Source organism: Callionymus lyra, chromosome 1 (assembly GCF_982586985.1).
Source record: "Callionymus lyra chromosome 1, fCalLyr1.hap1.1, whole genome shotgun sequence".
NCBI classification, from domain to species: domain Eukaryota; kingdom Metazoa; phylum Chordata; class Actinopteri; order Syngnathiformes; family Callionymidae; genus Callionymus; species Callionymus lyra.
Window position 1 is genome coordinate 34,847,099 of NC_141818.1, and position 18,672 is coordinate 34,865,770.

Sequence of the window (18,672 nt, forward strand, 5' to 3'; positions counted from 1 at the left end):
AAGCATATAAATTATTCATGGCTTTGAGTCAACACATGCTTCAATTAACAACAGGAGGAGTTAACATTTTTCTCCTTCCTAAAAAATGTATGTTCAAGAAATGTTCGGTTCAGTTCAGTTTATGTCTCCCTCCCCTTTTGTCTTGGCACACCTCTGTATGTTCATGAACCTCATTTGATGTCTTCCTCTACTTAATTTACCCAGCCTTTTCACAAATGGGAATTTTTCCGAGGTTATTATTTACTTTTCTTTATCTTTTCTCTAGAAATATAATTCAGGGTTCTGGAACACCAGTCTACATCAATAAACAGTGGTCCACTGTAAAAGAAAAGCACTTACGTCTGAAACATCTCACCAGGATACATTATGATGAAAGTAAGTAAGTGGAGACATTTATTGTTCTTCTGGGAAACATTCAGTCTTGCCTGACCAAGTACAATGTGTTGTTTTGACTATAAAAGTTCTAGGAGGACCGATCCTACATGGAACCTCCTTTCATTCATGGATGGTTTTGGAAGAGGTACAGTACAAGAGGTGGTCTTTATAATGTATCCGAGGACCATCTGAGGCTTATTTTTCCCCACAAAAGCAGACATTTCGGATACAAGGAAAAATAATGTTGGATGTAGAATGCTGGATAGTGAAATTCCAAGAAAAAGCCAAAAAAAAAGGTTAGTTAGGTTAATAGATACAATAGATACCAAATTTATTGTGAGAAATACAATAGCTATCCAGATTATTGTGATGTTAAATAATTGTATATTATCCTGGAAGAAAGCGGTCATGTGATCTCATAAATTGGATAAAAGCACTTTTTGGTTAAATAATGTTTGTAAGACTTTAATCTCGTAATAACTACTCTGTCGTAATTAAGTGTTAAACATTTTCTTAAAATATTTGTTATAAAATAATGGATTACAGTCAGAAAAGCAACGGTGAAATGAGATGATTTAATAAACTAGTTAATTTGCTCACGTGAAGGTGCCGAAGAGGTCAGATTTGTATTAATAATTGTATTTGCAGCACATCTGCTGTCGCCCTCAGCACATTCCACTGAAGTAGCGGTATAAAGAAGGTCCGCTGTGATTGGCTATGTTGTCTGACCGTCACAATACAGCGGTTGCTGATTGGCTAGACACGCCCTGTCGGTAGCATCTAGTGCACAGTAGCGAAAACTGGGATGGTCCCTCGTCGCCGCCCGGTAGCAGTCCGCCACTGATCGATGTGTTTTCTCTCGACATTTCCATGGTAACAACCCGTTCGAAGATCTAAGGAGCTGAACACAGTGTGAAAATGGAACCGGAGGAAAAAAATCCGGACCCCAAATACGGTAGGACGACTTTTGTACATTTGTTTCCCGCCCCGCCGTGTCATAGTTGACTTAACTGGCGAATTTATATGGAAACAATGACTGCAATGGATGGAAGGGTGTGGACACCGAGGGTCTCCTGCAGATCTGGAGGCATCCTCTGCTCCTACGCTTTTTCTGTCAAATTCCCCACTTTATCATCACCTTTTCAAAGTGGTTTTAGTTAAACTCGCCGCAGAACACAACATTTATACAAAATAATATTTCGAGTGAAATCTTCAGAATTTACCTGATCGATTCCTTAATCGATACTTAACAGTTTGCTGGGGAGTTCAAACCTCAAATGTTAATAATTGGGCCACGTTAGATTAAGAGAGAGGAGGATCACAGATTGTCTTGTCTAGCTGCTTCCCACAGGAGTGAACAGAACCCATCGGTGTTCTGACATATTGCAATTTCACCCACCGATGCACAGACATTTTCCTTACAGATGCCAGTGAGTTGTAATGTCTATATTAAGTAACATGTTCCTTATACACACTCGCCACTAGGGTGTCTTCTCAGTGCCAGTCCCACCCTGTGTTTTGTGTCTGGATCAAAATGGACTGTTGAGTCATCAACTTTTAGAACTCAGTGTTATCTCTGCCTTAAAACCATTAAGGCAGATACAAACTCAACCATGCAAAGATCATGGAATTGTCACTGACTGACTGGAGAGAATGTGTACATGAGATTGTGGGTGTAAAATTTTCGATCATTGTGAAAGAAAAAGGGTATCAGTCGTCTAATACCTGTTATCTTTCACAATGATACGAATCTCACACCCATGACCTCATGTGCACATTCTCTCCAGTCAGTCAGTGACAATCCCGCGGTGGTGATCTTTGCTTTACTGTTACCATGTAAACAGCCCCTCTTCCTTTCTCACCTCCCCCGTGAGATCCCTGAGGTCAATATCTCCCATAAATCTCTGAGTTTATACATGTTGCTCATTCGGTCTATACTTCTCTAACACTATCTTTGAGCTCAGACAGGCTATGGCATGCACCGTCTAGTTCCAGCTGCTTAGCCACAGATAAGAGGCCTTTAGTCAATATTACACTGTCAAATTGCAACTTTGTAAATGTGCACAGTCGTACGGTCGGTGAGCACACACTCTAGCAGACACCTTTTGAGATGATTGTAAGTTGTGTGGCCACCCTATCCTTCAAAAGTCCCATAATACCTAAACTCACAATCTGACGTTACTAGCGGTATCACATGTGCCTGCAAAGTGACTGCCCATCCACTTGTTTTCTGCTCATCCATGAGTCGCTGGATCTAGCACGACGCACAGAAACCACTGTTCCCACTATTCCATTAGATGAGGCTCAAATGATAACCCCTCTGGGCCCGTAAAGACCTGCAGCAGACATGACATCATTTTTTGTCGAGCACAAAAAGAAATCTGAGTCACTCGTTAACTTTGGCCTTTTTTCCATTTTCAAAATGTCTGCCTCTTAATTTAAGCCAATGCATTTCTTTCTTTACATTAAGAATATAATATATGCTGGGCAACGTTATATACACTATCAAAACTTTGTCTGAATTTAAACTCTATTCTGAAAGAGAGTTATCAACCTGTCAATGTTTCTAATACAAGATGATGTTACTGTACAGTTCTTTTAAAAAAATTTAATTTTTCACAAGGGTATGAAATGTACTGGGCTGTGTGCGCAAATTGCCTTCTGGCTAAACTCTCTTGAAAACAGATCTGCGGATCTTAAAGGGACTTTCCTGGTTTAAAGAAGGTTAAATAACTATGGCGGTCCAGCAAAGTCTCTTTTTTTAACCTCCAAGTTGGTTGTCAAAGAAATATTTTGTAATTTAAACAATGGTTATGATAAACAAAAAATGAAAAAACTACTAAATTAATTTACGATATTCTTACTAAAATTTTACAAGACTCAAATACACAAGAGTGAGGTGCGTTGAATAGTGTAGGAAAAAATAAAATTCTTCCTAAAAATGTAAATCAATAAAATAAACCAATTTTTTAATAATCATTTTTTAAATTAAATCCATCCTTCGATTTCTACACACAAAGAAGTGTGTCTTACAACTTCTGAATAAGTCACAGCATTGTAGGTCATCTCAACGTAACTCTTCACTCATCGTGAGGAAACACCAGATGATAAAAGCAGGCTAAAATTAGGAAGTTAAAAAAACAAAAAGACTGGCTCAATGATCATTTATCTTGTCTCAACATCGTGATGACCTGGAACACCAGAAATGAAAACACAGACACTTGTGACACTGTAGTTTCCAGTTATCAGAAGAAGAGTTTTATGTAACAGTTGGCAGCTTTGCTAGGAATCTCTGCTGGGATTCTGTTCTACACAGTTGAGGATTGTTTTTCTTTCGCCCAAACAGACAAAGAGTTGTTTTTTTTCCACAGTGTTAATGAAGCCACCACTTTCTCAGTCACAGATGGTGCTACAATCAAATCCTTGGTTAGACACACATCTGAAGTTTAGCCAGTAAAGATAACTTGTTTGCACACATGGTCTGATGACGTAAGCGACAACTGAGACAAATCTCCTTACTTACATTGACATGTATCATCCGCGGCATCTGGTCACTAACAATGAGTTTAGAACTAGGCACTTGTTTTTCAGGGCATGGTGATGATGTCAAGGGCGTTTACGTTAAGTCTTGTTTGGTCTGCTGGTGCACTAACCTCAACTACAGGGCTGTCTATTACTTGTCTGTGTAAAAGTACAGCATGTGCCATTGCTACAGTAAAGTATTACATTCTCTACCTCTTTTTAAGATACTAGTTGATATTTTCCAAGTTTAAAACTTTTAGGTCTCAGAAATGAGGTTTCTTAGAGATTTGGTTATGTGCTCAGAATGCCCAGTGTCAGCAAACATACAGTTCTGCTACAAATATTCTTAAGAGATACATTAATTTAGTCAAACCTTTATTATGCTACATCTATTGTTTTCTGTGTTTCAAGATTGCTGGTGTTCACTCCGGCACATTCCAGTTACAGTGGGCAGTTGGAATCAGTATCATGTGCAATTATGTAGGCTGCCCTTAACTGATGATCTCTATGATTGGATCAAGTCCTTTGTTTATCGTTCCAGACTCTGTGTTGTGTGAGCATTTGGGTACCTTTTACACTTAATTTTGGTCATTCAGTGATTTGTGTCTAATAAATACAACTTATATATACTTTTACTAACTTTAATATTAAAGCAGCTGAAGATTTAACATACTATTTTCTTTTTAAGACTACAAGGCACACTGAATTTTATTGTGCATTGAGAGCGGTGCGGCTTCGTAGTTTACCGACATTCATGACAGATCTTTGAGCGCCATGTACCGCATAAAATCAGTTATAGCTCAGTTCACAACCATAATTAGTACATTAGTGTGTACATAACTTTGTAATTGCAATAGTGTAAGCTGCTGTTAAAGCTGAAGCAACTTCATGTCCATTTTTTCACAATATGAGAGAAAGATTCTTGTTGGGTCGTCAATCTTCAGAAAGTCTTTATTTACTGTTACGGTCATTATGGAAATTAATGCAACCGGCGTCTCTGTCCAAACTTTATAAATCAGTTCTATGGTCTTGTAGGTAGCATCATGCCTAGTTAGGCGGCTCAGGCAAAATTAAATTTTGTAGTAAAGAGAAATGTTAAAATAAATGATAGAGTTCTGCTTCCCTGAATGTGAGACATTTTGTTTAAACCAACAATTTCTTCTGATTCATTTTTCCAATGTGCTTTCAAAAGTTCAAACTCTTTTTATGCTGCTCTTGTCCAAGAGCTCACTATTGGATATCTTCAGAGGGATTAATAAAGTCTAATTCCTAATTGTATTTTTACTGCTTGATTATTCTTCTTTAAGTCAAGTAAAAACTGTCTTGAGGTCATGTTGGAATTTCCAGAAGAGGTTTAAACATTTTAAGCTAGACTGGTGGATCACTCCATGTGTTATTCTCAAACAAGATACAATCACATTTCTGTTAAGAGGTATTTATTTGGGGGAATATCTTGTAGAATGTCACAATTCTCTTCTGTCATTTTTTGGAGTCGAGTGTTGTTTAGAGCCCACTTAATTCCCCCGACAGATGTCAACCCAGAAGAGGTTGTATGAGGGCGATAACCGAGTCGAAGAAGGAGGAAGTAAGGACTCAAGAGTCAAACACTTGCAGCAAAAGAACAACAACTAGCAGCGGAAACCTTCTTGTCTGAGAGAAAGGGAGAAAACGTTGGAATGGAAAAATATGAAAGAGAAGGTAAAACAAGGTTTCAGTTTCTTGTTTTATGATCCTTTAGATTGAATTGTTCCTATTACATTTTGGATTAATGTTAGGATAATTTATTGCATTACTGCTGTACATGTCATTAGCGTGTGAGAGGACACACACTCGCACACACACGTACAAATTGGATCAGATCAGCTTTTGTCAGATGATGAGCTGATGTGTTTATAGTGTGACAGTGTTGACAGTGAAACAGAAGCATGTGATTGCAGTCATAACAAGACAGGAAGTGTGCTTGCAGAAACAGATTCTGCCCGTCTTTCCTCCGGATCTATATCTTAGGTGTTTATAATATCAGGCAAGGCGTCGCCACTAAGCCTTGAAACCATGAGGATCTCAGTGGGCAGAGTGCATTTAGTCAATATTTCCCTCTTGGCATAGCTAAAATGTTTCCATGGTAACCGATGGTGTCCGTAGAGAGATTCTGGTCACCAGAGAGCCGATTTGCAGGTTGCTAGCATCAAACCCAGGAGAGAAGACTGTAGTACTGCAGAATTTCATTGTATAAGTAACATTGGTAATGTTTACTTAAATGGGGGTCGTAACCTTGAGACAGACCTGGGCAGTGTGTTGTCCTCGTGACATGAGAAAAATAGATCATGTTTTATATATTTTGACAGCTAACAAACAATTTTATATGTACTTGCTGTTATAATTTGTTCCTCTTCAAAATCAAAAAAAACAAAAACCTTTTAATATTTAATTTTTAATATTTTAGAACCATTTATTTAAAAAAATGTAAGTAATATCCAATAAAAATATACAATTGAAAAAAATCATATCAAATGTCAATAAAAATTCAAATGTTTTTTATTACTTATCTTAACAAAATATAAACCTAAAAAGTACTATATAAATAAATAAATAATTATTTTAAAGCCCAAAAGTATAAAACAAAGAATATATTTATACAGTGCTTGAGAATAATATTGCCACATAAAATGTATTCATATTTTCAATAAAAATGTATCTAGGAACTAGGTGTCTATGAGCCTGTACAGCAGAACTCCCTATATAACTTGTTTAGGAGAAATACTAGCAGGTACAGTCAAGTCTATGTACTATATACGACTTGCCAATATGACTCACCTATTAGTCATCCCACTGACTTCCAAACCCTTAAAACTCCGTTCTTACAACATAACCCACTTTTGACGATCTATTGCTACTGAAGACTTTTTTTATTTCAGGGGAGTCCAGAAAGTACGACTCAAACTTCAAAGGACCAATACACAACAGGTATAATGTCTCTATTTAGCTAATTTAATTGCGCAATAAAAATTAAGCTTTTTTTTTTTTAATCTTGTCTTTCTCAGGGGATGCACAGATATTCTCTGTTGTATTCTTTTCATCCTGGCTGTGTTGGGCTACTTTGCTGTGGGAATCATCGGTAGGTTCTTATTTTAAAAATAGTTCAATATATCAAAATATATTGCTTGACAATGTTTTTTTTCACAGCCTGGTCTCAAGGTGACCCAAGAAAAGTGATCTACCCCACAGACAGTCGCGGGCAGTTCTGTGGGCAAGCGAGAACGCCACTGGAGTGAGTGTCAACATAAAGTAAAAACCAGGACTGGTGATTTTTGTTCCTTTAACAGCTTTGTTGTCGCAAACCAAACAGGAAGAAGCCTTTGCTTTTCTACTTCAACATCCTGAAGTGTGCCAGCCCGCTCACACTGCTCGAGCTGCAGTGCCCCACGACACAGGTTAGGAAGGATGTTTCAAAAGCATTTTCGACATTTTTATGACGACTTTTACAATATTGCGATATGGTTGAAAATCCCAGCTTGAGTTGATTTGTAACACTATTGTTTTGTCAATTTAAAATATTGAAAATGTCTACTTATTTGTATTGATATAATAATTTTCTGTCAAAAGTTTGAAATCATACATAATATTATTATTAAAAATAAATTGAACTGGTATGTTTTAAATTAAAATTCATAATGTGAACTTAAAAAATATGACAAAACCTACCAAAAAAAATAGTACAAAACATGTTGAGGTTACACATTTGTTTTAAATAAATTAAGCAGGAATATTTAAAATCAAAATCTTTACTAAGACCTAAATACATACATAAATGAATTTGTAGGAAAATGGTTGACATTATTCAAGTGTTTCAAATAAATGAAGTATAGTTTAAAATAAAATACTTACTATGACATGAAAAAAACGTTGTTGCTTATTTATACGACCTGAAAAATACTGAAGTTTACCAGTATATTGATTCACCTTCATCCTCTCCACATTGTTGTCACAGCGCTTTACAAAAAACCCTATACATATACAGTACATTATATTAGGATGTACATTGAACATATTCAATTATATATTATCGATAATTAGATGTGTGAATAAATCCAAATTGTAACTCTAACATAATTAATGACCATTTAGCTCGTCAGTTCGATTGTATAAAAGTGGGTTTTTACATCATGTTTACTGCATCCAAGACAACGCTCTCATAACCAGCAGTCTACCGGCATGTTTGCATGCTGCACTCATTCTCCCTATGAGGTTGTAGGGCCACATGGCAAAGGTCATAATTGTGTTTTGATGTGTGCGATCTGTCATGTGGTTTGTTCTAGTTATGTGTGGAAAGCTGTCCAGACAGACATCTCACGCTGGTGAAGGCCAAGCTTGGCACCAAAGAAGACCGGGAATACTATCAACAGTACTGCAAAGCAGGAGTGGACTTTGCCAAATTGGTACAAATACACACTGCATGAGGTTCACTATTCAATAATCAGGAGACTCACCGAGTTGCTTATGTGGTTTATTCAGAGCCCTCCAGAGCTTCTCAGGGATGGACTCTGCCCCGCCATGCTCATGCCTAGCAAAGCTTGTACGTAACCAACATCTGAGACAAACAAAAACGTAGGATTGATAAACGTCCGCTTGTTCCTGCAGTCACGCGTCGATGCCTTCCTGCTCTGGGAACAATGAAAGGAGGGGTGGTGGTGGTGGGCAACGAGACCACGTTTGACGACGGACAGGGAGTCACAGTCAACGCCACCGAACTGCTGGACGCATCAAAGTGAGTTAAATATTATCAAATAAAAAAGGGACTCGAGAGGCACATTTTCATCAACCCTACCTTCTGAATGCATATCTGAATATGTATATTTTGCACTGAGCTGAGGAAAAGGGTTGGTTCTCTTGACAGCCTGCTATCAGCTCCTCAACCCACTTCACTCATTTGACAGCCTGTCATAATCGCCCTATTTATTATGCTTACCCTGTAATTGCTTCAGTCCGCCCACTTGTGGACATGCTCGGCACTAATCAGAGGGGAGAGTGATGCAGCTCTGAACAAGTTGTTGAGTGACGTTCACGTCAGTTCACATCAGAAGAATATTTACATTTATCATTTTAAACAGTTTTGCTGCAAGACTGTTAAATCTTTAATGTTTTGATTTTTCTCCTCTGGATGAACCATTTCACAATTGTACAATTGGTATAAAATGTGTAATGAGGTGCTTTGTCCGATTTAAGTTTAAATAAAATGTATAGATCTTGTTAAATTAAAAGGCAGTTTAATTAAAATAATAAATATATATATATATTTTTTAAATTCTCAAATGACAGAAACAAACTAAGATGATCAATTGAGCTATTATGGGAATTTAAACAGACCATTTATCGTTCTGTTTTTCTGCAAGTTTTTTTTAGCTTCTGTGGTAGAAATGAGCAGCTTGGATGGTCTTCTCACTCACACTGACCATTGCTGCATCTTTTTTAGTGAGAGTTGTGTAGAGAAAATGAACAAACAAGCATTCTAAATAGAATAAAACCCAATTTCTGACCCCGTATATCTTAATCAATGCTTTACATCAACATTAATTTGGACAATCCTAATCTTAAAATAAAATAAAAAGATCTTTCTTTTTTTAAGAGCATTAATTCCAAATAATAACTGTAACGTTATTGTAAAAAAAAGATTTAATGTAAAATTTTAATTCAGTTTAGTGGAAATATAGGTACCTGGTAGTATTTATGTCGTTCTACCGCATTTGTATTTCTAAAGCCACTGCATTGATTCGTACCACTACCACAGCTACCAATAATAAAAATACTATCAACAACTCTATTACCACTAGAAAAACATGATTACCACCAGTACAACCAACCGTGACACTATTAATCCTAAACGTGTTAACTAATAAATCTTTCCTAAAAGGTTGAAAGCAGGATGAGAAGCAGATGATTTCCATTTTGGTGTTGAATCTGATTCCATTGAAATGGTTCCTTCAACTGTAGAGACAGAACAGTTGTGCTTCTTTAAAGGTTTGCGCTCAAGCCTGCCACCTGCTGTCCAAATTATCGAATTTGACTATATCAGAATCGGAAACCTTTATTGCCAGCGTTGTAAACCCAACATAGGAATATTTTCTGGCACCAGTACAGAGTAAAATAATGAAATAGTTGAACACACAAAATAGGCAAAATAAAAAAAACGAACCATATTAAATTCATATTAATATACATACGTTCTTAACTTCTTAAGGAAGTCCAACTTGGTTGTCGAAGCTCGTCAGGTGGCCATGAGGATCTTCGAGGACTACACGCAGTCGTGGCATTGGATTCTGCTGTGAGTGAGACATGTTATTCTTTTGATTTGTGCATTTTCCACACAACAATAACATGTGATTCTCTGTCTCTCTCCAGCGGTCTGGTGATCGCCATGTTGGTCAGCTTGATCTTCATCGTCCTGCTCAGGTTCTTGGCCGGAATCATGGTGTGGGTCATGATCGTGCTGGTGATCCTCGTCATTGGATATGGTATGTTGATGTGAAATGATAAACGGTAAATGACCTCTCATCTCAACATGATGTCTTACAGGTATCTTTCACTGCTACATGGAGTTTGCGAGTCTGAAGGGTGAGCCCGGAGCTGACGTGGCCATTCGAGATCTGGGCATTCAGACCGACTTCTCAGTCTACCTGCAGATCAAACAGACCTGGCTGGCCTTCAGTACGTCGACTCACCTGCTGCTTATATCAGATGATACGATGACGATGAGTTGATGTTTTTGCTGCAGTGATCATTCTCGCCATCGTGGAGGTGATCATCATCCTGCTGCTCATCTTCCTCAGGAAGAGAATCATGATCGCCATCGCACTGATCAAAGAGTCCAGCAGGTCAGTGTGAAATGTCTACTATTCCTCCAGTCATCCACCCGTCTGTCCGACCACCTGCCCCGCCAGTCAACCACACACCCATCAATCCATTTATCCATCCATTCAATCAAATTTCTATCCATCTATTTTAATTTCCATCCATTCATTTGTCAAGTCATCAGTCAGCAATCAATTCAAATTTTCATCCATCCATTCTTCCAATCATCCACCCATCCAATCATCCATTCATTAATTCACTTATCCATCCATCTACCCCTTAATCTCTTCACCCATTTATCCAATCATCCATTCAAATTTATATCCATTCACGCTCCCGTCCATTCATTCATTCACTTATCCATCCATCTACCCCTTCATCTCTTCAGTGATTTATCCAATCATCCATCTATTAATCAAATTATCCATCCACCTGCCCATTCATCTAATCGTTTATTCATTCACCCCTCCAGCCATTCATCCGATCAAATTTCCATCCATCCAAGTTTCCATCTATCCATCCACTCATCTAAAAATCCATCTAGCGTACAATTATCCATCCATGCATCCATCCAATAACCTATCCATGCATTCATAAATTCCATACATCCATTCATCCAGTAATCCATCCATCCATCATCCAATTATCCATCCATCAAGTCATCCATCTATCCATCCAATAGTCATCCATGCATTCATAAATTCCATCCATCAATTCATTTTATAATCCACCCATCTATCATCCAATTATCCATCCATCAAGTCATCCATCTATCCATCCAAAAGTCATCCATGCATTCATAAATTCCATCCATCCATTAATCCAATAATCCAATCTAATTTCCAATCATCCATTCAAACCTCAGACATTAGTAAACCGTGGTTTGATGAGTCAGCTCTTTTCTTAACATAATGGATTATTGAATGGAAAATCACACAAAACCATTGCATCAATTTGAAATTAAGTTGATCCTTGTTTCCTATGACAACAGAGATGTGTGAACCTGGATAAATGTGTGGGTGCAATATAAATATATAAGGGATTTGATAGAAGCATGAACGACACAAGTGCTTATCAAAGAACTTCACTTCTATATCCCACTTCAGGTTGGTTTCATGTGTGTGTGTGTGTGTGTGTGTGTGTGTGTGTGAACAGAGTTGTGGCTTACATGACCTACTTTCATTCTGTGAAAGTATATTCTGAGTGAATATAATGGATTTCTGCTAATGCTGTTACAACACTAGCATGTGCTCAGTATCTTCTGTTTGCTTCTTTCAGAGCTGTTGGACACGTGATGTCGTCCCTCTTCTACCCACTGCTGACCTTTGCCCTTCTCTCACTGGTCATCGCATACTGGGCCATCACTGCTGTGTATCCTCCTGTTAAAAGTGTTTGAGTGACAATTTGTGTCGGTCGTTGTCACCTTGACTTCTCTGCTCAGTTTCTTGTCCACGTCCAATGAGCAGGTGTATAAAGTCTTCAACAACTCTGATTGCGAGTATGCGAGAGACACCTGCGACCCCAAGGTTGATATCTACCACGACACGTTCTTTAGACACGTGTCATACATGCTAACAAAAGGTTTTCTTCTCCTGCAGACCTTCAACACGTCCAACGTCTCGGCTCAGTGCCCCGACGCCGAGTGCCTCTTTGCCTTCTACGGCGGCGAGACTCTGTACCACAAGTACCTCATTCTGTTCCAGTTTTACAACCTTTTCCTCTTCTTCTGGTGTGCCAACTTCGTGACGGCGCTCGGTCAGGTGACCCTGGCTGGTGCCTTCGCATCATATTACTGGGCTTTCAAGAAGCCAGAGGACATTCCGACTTACCCCATCTTCTCCTCTCTGGGACGAGCGCTCAGGTGATTATGATTGACAGCTGAATAGAATCTGAATCAGCACATGTTTATTGCCAGCATATAAACAGTTAAGAATTAAATAAATTAAATGATATAACTCAAAATGAATAAAACACAGTAAAATCAAATAAACATTCAATTAACTGGCATATAATATTCAATTACGAATTAATAATATAAAACTGTGATGTTAATACATTTGCTTTTTAGTGTCTTTTTGACTTTGCCTTTTTTCCAAGATTTTCGTACCATTTTAGTCACATTTTAAACTTACTTACTACAGATAGTATCTACTCGAATTGAAAATGCATTTTAATATAGAAAACAAATGATTTCTACCTATGATTCTACTCCACAACTCAGGTACCACACTGGATCCCTGGCGTTCGGTTCTTTGATCCTGTCGATGGTTCAGGTCATCCGGGTCATTCTGGAATATCTGGATCAGAAGCTGAAAGGTAAAATCTTGGATTGCACATTTTCACTACTTTGCGTCCTTCCATGCTTCTTATATTAACCACTCTCTAAATTATTTGTAGGTGCTCAAAACAAGTTTGCAAAATTCCTTCTAAGCTGCATGAAGTGCTGCTTCTGGTGTCTGGAAAAATGCATCAAGTTCATAAACAGAAACGCCTACATCATGGTGAGGCCTGTTCATCTTGACCGACGATGTGACAAACTGATGATTCTCTCTGGTGTGTCCAGATCGCCATCTACGGGAAGAGCTTCTGCCCTTCAGCTCGAGATGCGTTCTTCCTTCTTATGAGAAACATCGTCAGGTGAGATTTAATTTTTTCGAAAATGTAATCTCTTAACTGCATTTTAATACTCACACAGAGTGTTTTTACTCTAAACAGGGTAGCTGTTTTGGACAAGGTCACTGATTTCCTGCTGTTCCTTGGAAAACTCCTCATTGTAGGAATTGTTGGTAAGCATTTGATTTAAATCTGTGAAGCAGAGTTTATAACAAATTGAAGGCTGCTTACACATTGTGTGAAGAGTTTAAGAGTCATAATCATTAATTTGTATTAATAAATCATGCCTTAAAAAAGATGTGAAGGTTTAAACTTTTTTTTTTACTAAAATGCAACAAATGCCACGTATTCAAAAGCTTTGAGGATAGTAATAAAGGTGAAATAATGGAATTAAACATGCTGGTGGATCATGTTGTTTATTATTGTATTTTGACAGTTTCACTTACAATATGATCGTAAGGTTGATTGTGTGTTGATAATGTGATGTAGGCTATTACTGCTGACATTCTTGTGTATCTTTTCAAATGATTAAAAAAGGATCTTGTTGCTCTCTTTAGGGATTTTCTCTTTCTTCTTCTTCTCTGGAAGAATCAAAGCAGTGGAAGATGCCGCCCCGTCTCTCAACTACTACTGGGTGCCAATTCTGGTGAGAGACACGTTTGAGTATCCACAATTTTTGTCTAGACTGTAAGAGGAAGTATTTGTGATTGACAAGGACTGGCCATCCAAATGATGATTGAGATGTTGAAGAAGCCACCTCAACTGCTATGTCTTTAGGACACTTGAGTTAGTTTACTTGGTTCACCTATAAAGCTCTTCTTGGACTTATAAACATCTTAAGACGTGTTTATTTGTTCAGGCTTTTCCTTGATTTTCTGAAACTCCTGTGTTCTCAGTTTTATCTTGACCTTTAAAGTATATATTTTAGTGAGTATTGTTTTGATTGTTTAAGCGCTTTGTGACCCTGGTCTGGAAAAGCATTATATAAATAAAAATTACTTACTTACTTACTCTGTGTCTGGACCTAGTTTGGCTTTTCGTTCTTAGCCTTATTCCTCAGCAAAGGCCGAAATCGATCTAACTTCTCCTGCATCAAAGCATAGTTTATATACTGTATAAGTAACATCATTTTAAAAGAGAAAATAAAATGGATTTTTATTTTTATTTATTTTGCGGTTATGTATCTTGTAACAATCTCTAGGAAACGCCTAGTTTTCAATAACATATTGACATTCCAGCACTTCCATTATTTATGATTTAATTTGACGTTTAAAAATAAATAAATCTGATCCGCTTTTTCTCTTCTCAGACGGTGGTCGTGGGATCTTACCTGATCGCTCACGGCTTCTTCAGCGTCTACGCCATGTGTGTGGACACCCTCTTCCTCTGCTTCTGTGAGTATATCTGGAAAGACATGGGGGTGGGTGGGGGGGGGGGGCGACACGGACAACGTCTTCTCATCTACAACTAAAACTGAGCTGCTGCCGATTCTGCTTCCTGACCTGTTTCTGACTCATTTTCTCTTTTTTCTCTCTCCTTGATTTCACCTTGATTTTCATTTCCCCGCTTCTTTTCATTCCCTCCTAACTCCTCATTTACGTAATTCACCACGTCATAATCAAAAAGGCGAGGATTTGGAAAGAAACGACGGCTCGTCCGAGAGGCCGTTCTACATGTCCCCCGAGCTCCACGACATCCTCTCCAAAGCTAAGCAGCAGGAGGACGAGCAGGACGGCGTCGTGCAGGCAGACGGCGTGAAGCAGGTAGAAGCCGTGAAGCTGGAGGAGCAAACGCCTCTTCAGGCGCAGCAGGACGGAGAGGTTGAGCTGAAGAGCCAGGATGTGCTAAAACAAGCCACGGAGGAGGAGCAGCCCCTGCAGACCAAGATTGATGACGAAGCCGTGAAGGAAGAGAACGCAGAGGAGACGAAAGCCGTGAATGCAGAGGAGGTTGCGAAGCAAGAGGAAGCGAAGGAAGTCGACAAGAAAGAGGAGTCGCCTCAGGAAGAGAAGAAGGAGCCTGTAAGCGAAGAACCCGAGAAGAAAGAGAGCGCAGAGAAGACGGAAGAGACAAAGGTGGACATCCCTCCCTCCTCACCGAAGGAGTAGATGGCTAGGAAGTCGTTAAACTTGGAATGAAATAACTTTTTTTTTCAACGTTGTGATTTGGGCCTCTTAAGCGTGTGACGTAACGAAATTGACTTTGCCTTGAAGGAGTGTAGCAGTTCACAGATGTCATGATCCGGTGTTTCTGCCCGTTCGGGGGTCACAGTTCAAGAGGAAACCACTTATAAATAAGCAAACATGTGAATCAGAAATAACTTTGAAACGTCAAGACCATATTGTTTTTACCGCTTTTTTTCTAATGACTAACCTTTAGCTCCATTTGGCAACATTCTCTTGCTGACAGACAACCCTAAATATCCTTCTTGGTAGTTTTAATGAGTTACTTTGATCATTTATTTTAAGTGATCATATTACTAATGCTTCGTAGCCACAGTTATCTTGGCAATTAGCCTGTTTCCAGAAATTAAACTTGAAGTAGTATTTGGACTACAAGGTGCACCAGAGAATGTGTGGCTTTATAGTATTTACCAATTTAATTGACATTTTGGCAGATTTTTGAGTCAGTGTACCCCACAAAATTAGTTGGAGGTCAGCAAGTTCAACAATAATGAATACGTAAGTCGCACTGATCGATTTTTGAGAAAATGAAAGGATTTGAAGTGTGCCTTTTAGTCCGAAAAATACTGTAACTTAAGGGGTGTTGGGAGTGGAATGTCAATTTTTATCAGAACTTTTCATATGTAGGTCAACCAAGGTGCCCCGTAATTGTGCACACGTGGCTGCAGTGATCAAAGTGAGAAGCGTTATCAAAAAGTTGCAACACATAAATTCTGATCCACTTTTAGATCAAACTCCAGTGGATAGAAACTCAGGCTACTGTTTGTATAATCAAAGTAATAATAGTAACTCAAGAGTAACACTCGGGTGTGTTACATTTGTCAGGGTTGTCTTAATATTAGTGAACTGTGACTCCCAGAACGCGGCGGTCAGGGTTCAACACCGCTACTACGCTCCTCTCCCCTTGTGACGTGGGTGATGTGATGTCCGGCCAGAAGTGGCCTCAGCTTAAAAAAGCCCAGTGCATCTCGGTAGCGTGAAGAAAATTAAAAAAAAATCTCTCTTGTGTTGGTTTTTACATCGTGGAGATCTGTTTGTGAGTGCTGACTCTGTGCCTGTCACTGATGTTTGTTAACCGTCAAATGCACTACTCAACCTGTTTACAGTCAGAACCACTCGACCGGCGGCGAGCTTGCCGTTTCCAATAATACCAGCTGACGCCAAAATGTTCCACACGTTTTATAAACTGGACGAAAGTGTATCGTTCTTTTTCTAAAAACCGGTCTCGACGTCGTGTGTAATCTTTTGGCCTGTACAAGAAAATCCTCGCCTTCAGGGCATCCCTTGTATTGTAACGCCGCCTACATGCCTTGGTATATCAGAACGGTTCCTGTGATTGTATCTCTCTGACACAGCAGTCGTGACCTCATGAACTTTGTGGAACCCCCGCCCCGCGCCCCAGTTGTGACTTCTTCTGCCTTGCTCTGTCCTTCTATTTCAAGTGCTGCATGACGTTTATATGACTGCTCGCGACTAACTCTGTGGATGCTTTTTTTGTACATTTCTCTGTTTTTCATCTTCTGTTCTACTATTGATATCTCCTGATGACATTTCATATTTATTGGATGTAAGTCTTGATTAAAGGTGATTGTATTTATGGCGTGTGGTGGTGAGTACGAGCGACATGGAAGCAGGTGAGTTTGAGATTTTCCCGGCCCACGCTGTACTTCCCCCTCATTAGGAAGTGCTTACTATTGTAAGGGCCCTAGAGTCCCCTTCCTGTTGCCTAGAAACAGGGGTCCCCAACCTTTTTTCTACCGCAGATCGGTTTCATATCAGCAATATATTCAAGGACCGACCTTCATATAGAAACACTTTTCTTCCAGTTTACAGGTTTTATTTTTGTATCCAAATACAAAAAGGCGGATTAGAGACGCAGAATAGGCCTTTATTTAACGTAAAGTTTGGAAATAGTGTTTGATAGAACAAAACACATTAACACATGTTTATCCTCCCATGCTCCAACTATCTATCTGTCTGTCTGTCTGTCTGTCTGTCTGTCTCTTTCTCTATCCCTCTATCTATCACACCATCAGTTGACTTTGCAATAACTTTGAATACAAATGTCACAGTTACTTTATAGTTCAACTATATTTGTTGGCTCCACCACTGCTAGAAAAACACTCCTTGTGTATTTGTGGACACAACAAAGGACAAGGGTGCACTCTCGAGAACTTACTGTTCATAATGGAAAAAAGCTAAAAACATTTTTGCCCATATTTGTGTTCAGAATTAACTTTTGAAACCATGTCTGTCCACAACACAGTGGAGGACCTGGAGCGTAACGACGGATCAGCCGAGAGGCCGTACCTCATGTCCCAGAACCTGCTGACTCTGCTGAAGAAGTCCAACCAGGAGGCCAAATCTGCCGACTAACTTGTGTTTCCCTTCTGTGTATTCACCAGAAAGTATTGCAGTAACCATAAAAGTGCACTTTGGTATTGTATACCTGTACGAAGGAAGGGATTTTCATGATTTAGTTTATGTTACGAGGTAAAAAAAAAAGCATCATCATCTGCCAAGAAGTTCTGTATCAGAGTAGAAGTTACTCAAGTTAAGTTGACTGTTGCCAAAAATATTTTAAGTCAGATGTACATATTTTTGTTTTTAACTTCTTCTCATTCCTATTTAACGTCAATGTTTTAATCTTCAGGGACCAACTTTGACATTTAAAAGCTGCTTTTGAGATTCAGAGCTATTTAAAAGCCCCGCTGCTTTTCAATACCATGATCAGTTGAAAATGTATTTCAGTTTCCATTACGTGTTATGAGCATTTCAAACTACCAAAAACAAAATAAATTACTTTTGTGTGGAAACTTGTCTGCTTGAGACCTTGGCTGCTGCAACGGTTTGAGTGATTGTCTGCTTTCTGTGGTCACTTGAAGGAAAGGGTTTTCATAAACGACAATTGACAGTTTTTATCCATTCAAATGCATTTTAGACACTTGGCTACACTGATGAAATGGACCAGATCCTTCTCCAAATCCTACGAACGATTACAAAATAATGCTAACATTGTCTGACTTTGAATTAACAATAAAACAAAACGTGTTTCTCTAATTGATGAAGATTTCTGTCTGTTTTCGGCGGTGTTATAGATTTAATTTGATTATATTGTTAGATTAATACGAAG

General features: G+C 38.7%; 1 protein-coding gene across 4 annotated transcripts; it reads left to right on the top strand.

Moving 5' to 3' along the window:
- Positions 1 to 461: 461 nt before the first annotated feature.
- LOC148089205 (choline transporter-like protein 2) lies at positions 462 to 18,355 on the top strand. Of its 4 annotated transcripts, XM_087804316.1 has the most exons (23): positions 462 to 520; positions 1,267 to 1,330; positions 6,813 to 6,861; positions 6,939 to 7,012; positions 7,081 to 7,165; positions 7,244 to 7,328; positions 8,214 to 8,333; positions 8,410 to 8,470; positions 8,536 to 8,662; positions 10,133 to 10,216; positions 10,294 to 10,406; positions 10,468 to 10,599; positions 10,667 to 10,766; positions 12,022 to 12,114; positions 12,185 to 12,269; positions 12,342 to 12,604; positions 12,965 to 13,059; positions 13,141 to 13,244; positions 13,307 to 13,380; positions 13,459 to 13,529; positions 13,914 to 14,002; positions 14,666 to 14,750; positions 14,983 to 17,136. In XM_087804316.1, exons 2-23 carry the CDS (start codon positions 1,294 to 1,296, stop codon positions 15,462 to 15,464), a joined length of 2,508 nt encoding a protein of 835 aa, XP_087660442.1. In that variant the 5' UTR covers positions 462 to 520; positions 1,267 to 1,293; the 3' UTR covers positions 15,465 to 17,136. The 4 variants fall into 4 exon arrangements, with proteins under 4 accessions (XP_087660442.1, XP_087660459.1, XP_087660434.1 ...); XM_087804333.1 differs by lacking the exons at positions 462 to 520; positions 14,983 to 17,136 and adding an exon at positions 17,806 to 18,355 and having other exon boundaries at positions 1,179 to 1,330; XM_087804308.1 differs by lacking the exon at positions 462 to 520 and having other exon boundaries at positions 1,179 to 1,330.
- Positions 18,356 to 18,672: the final 317 nt, after the last annotated feature.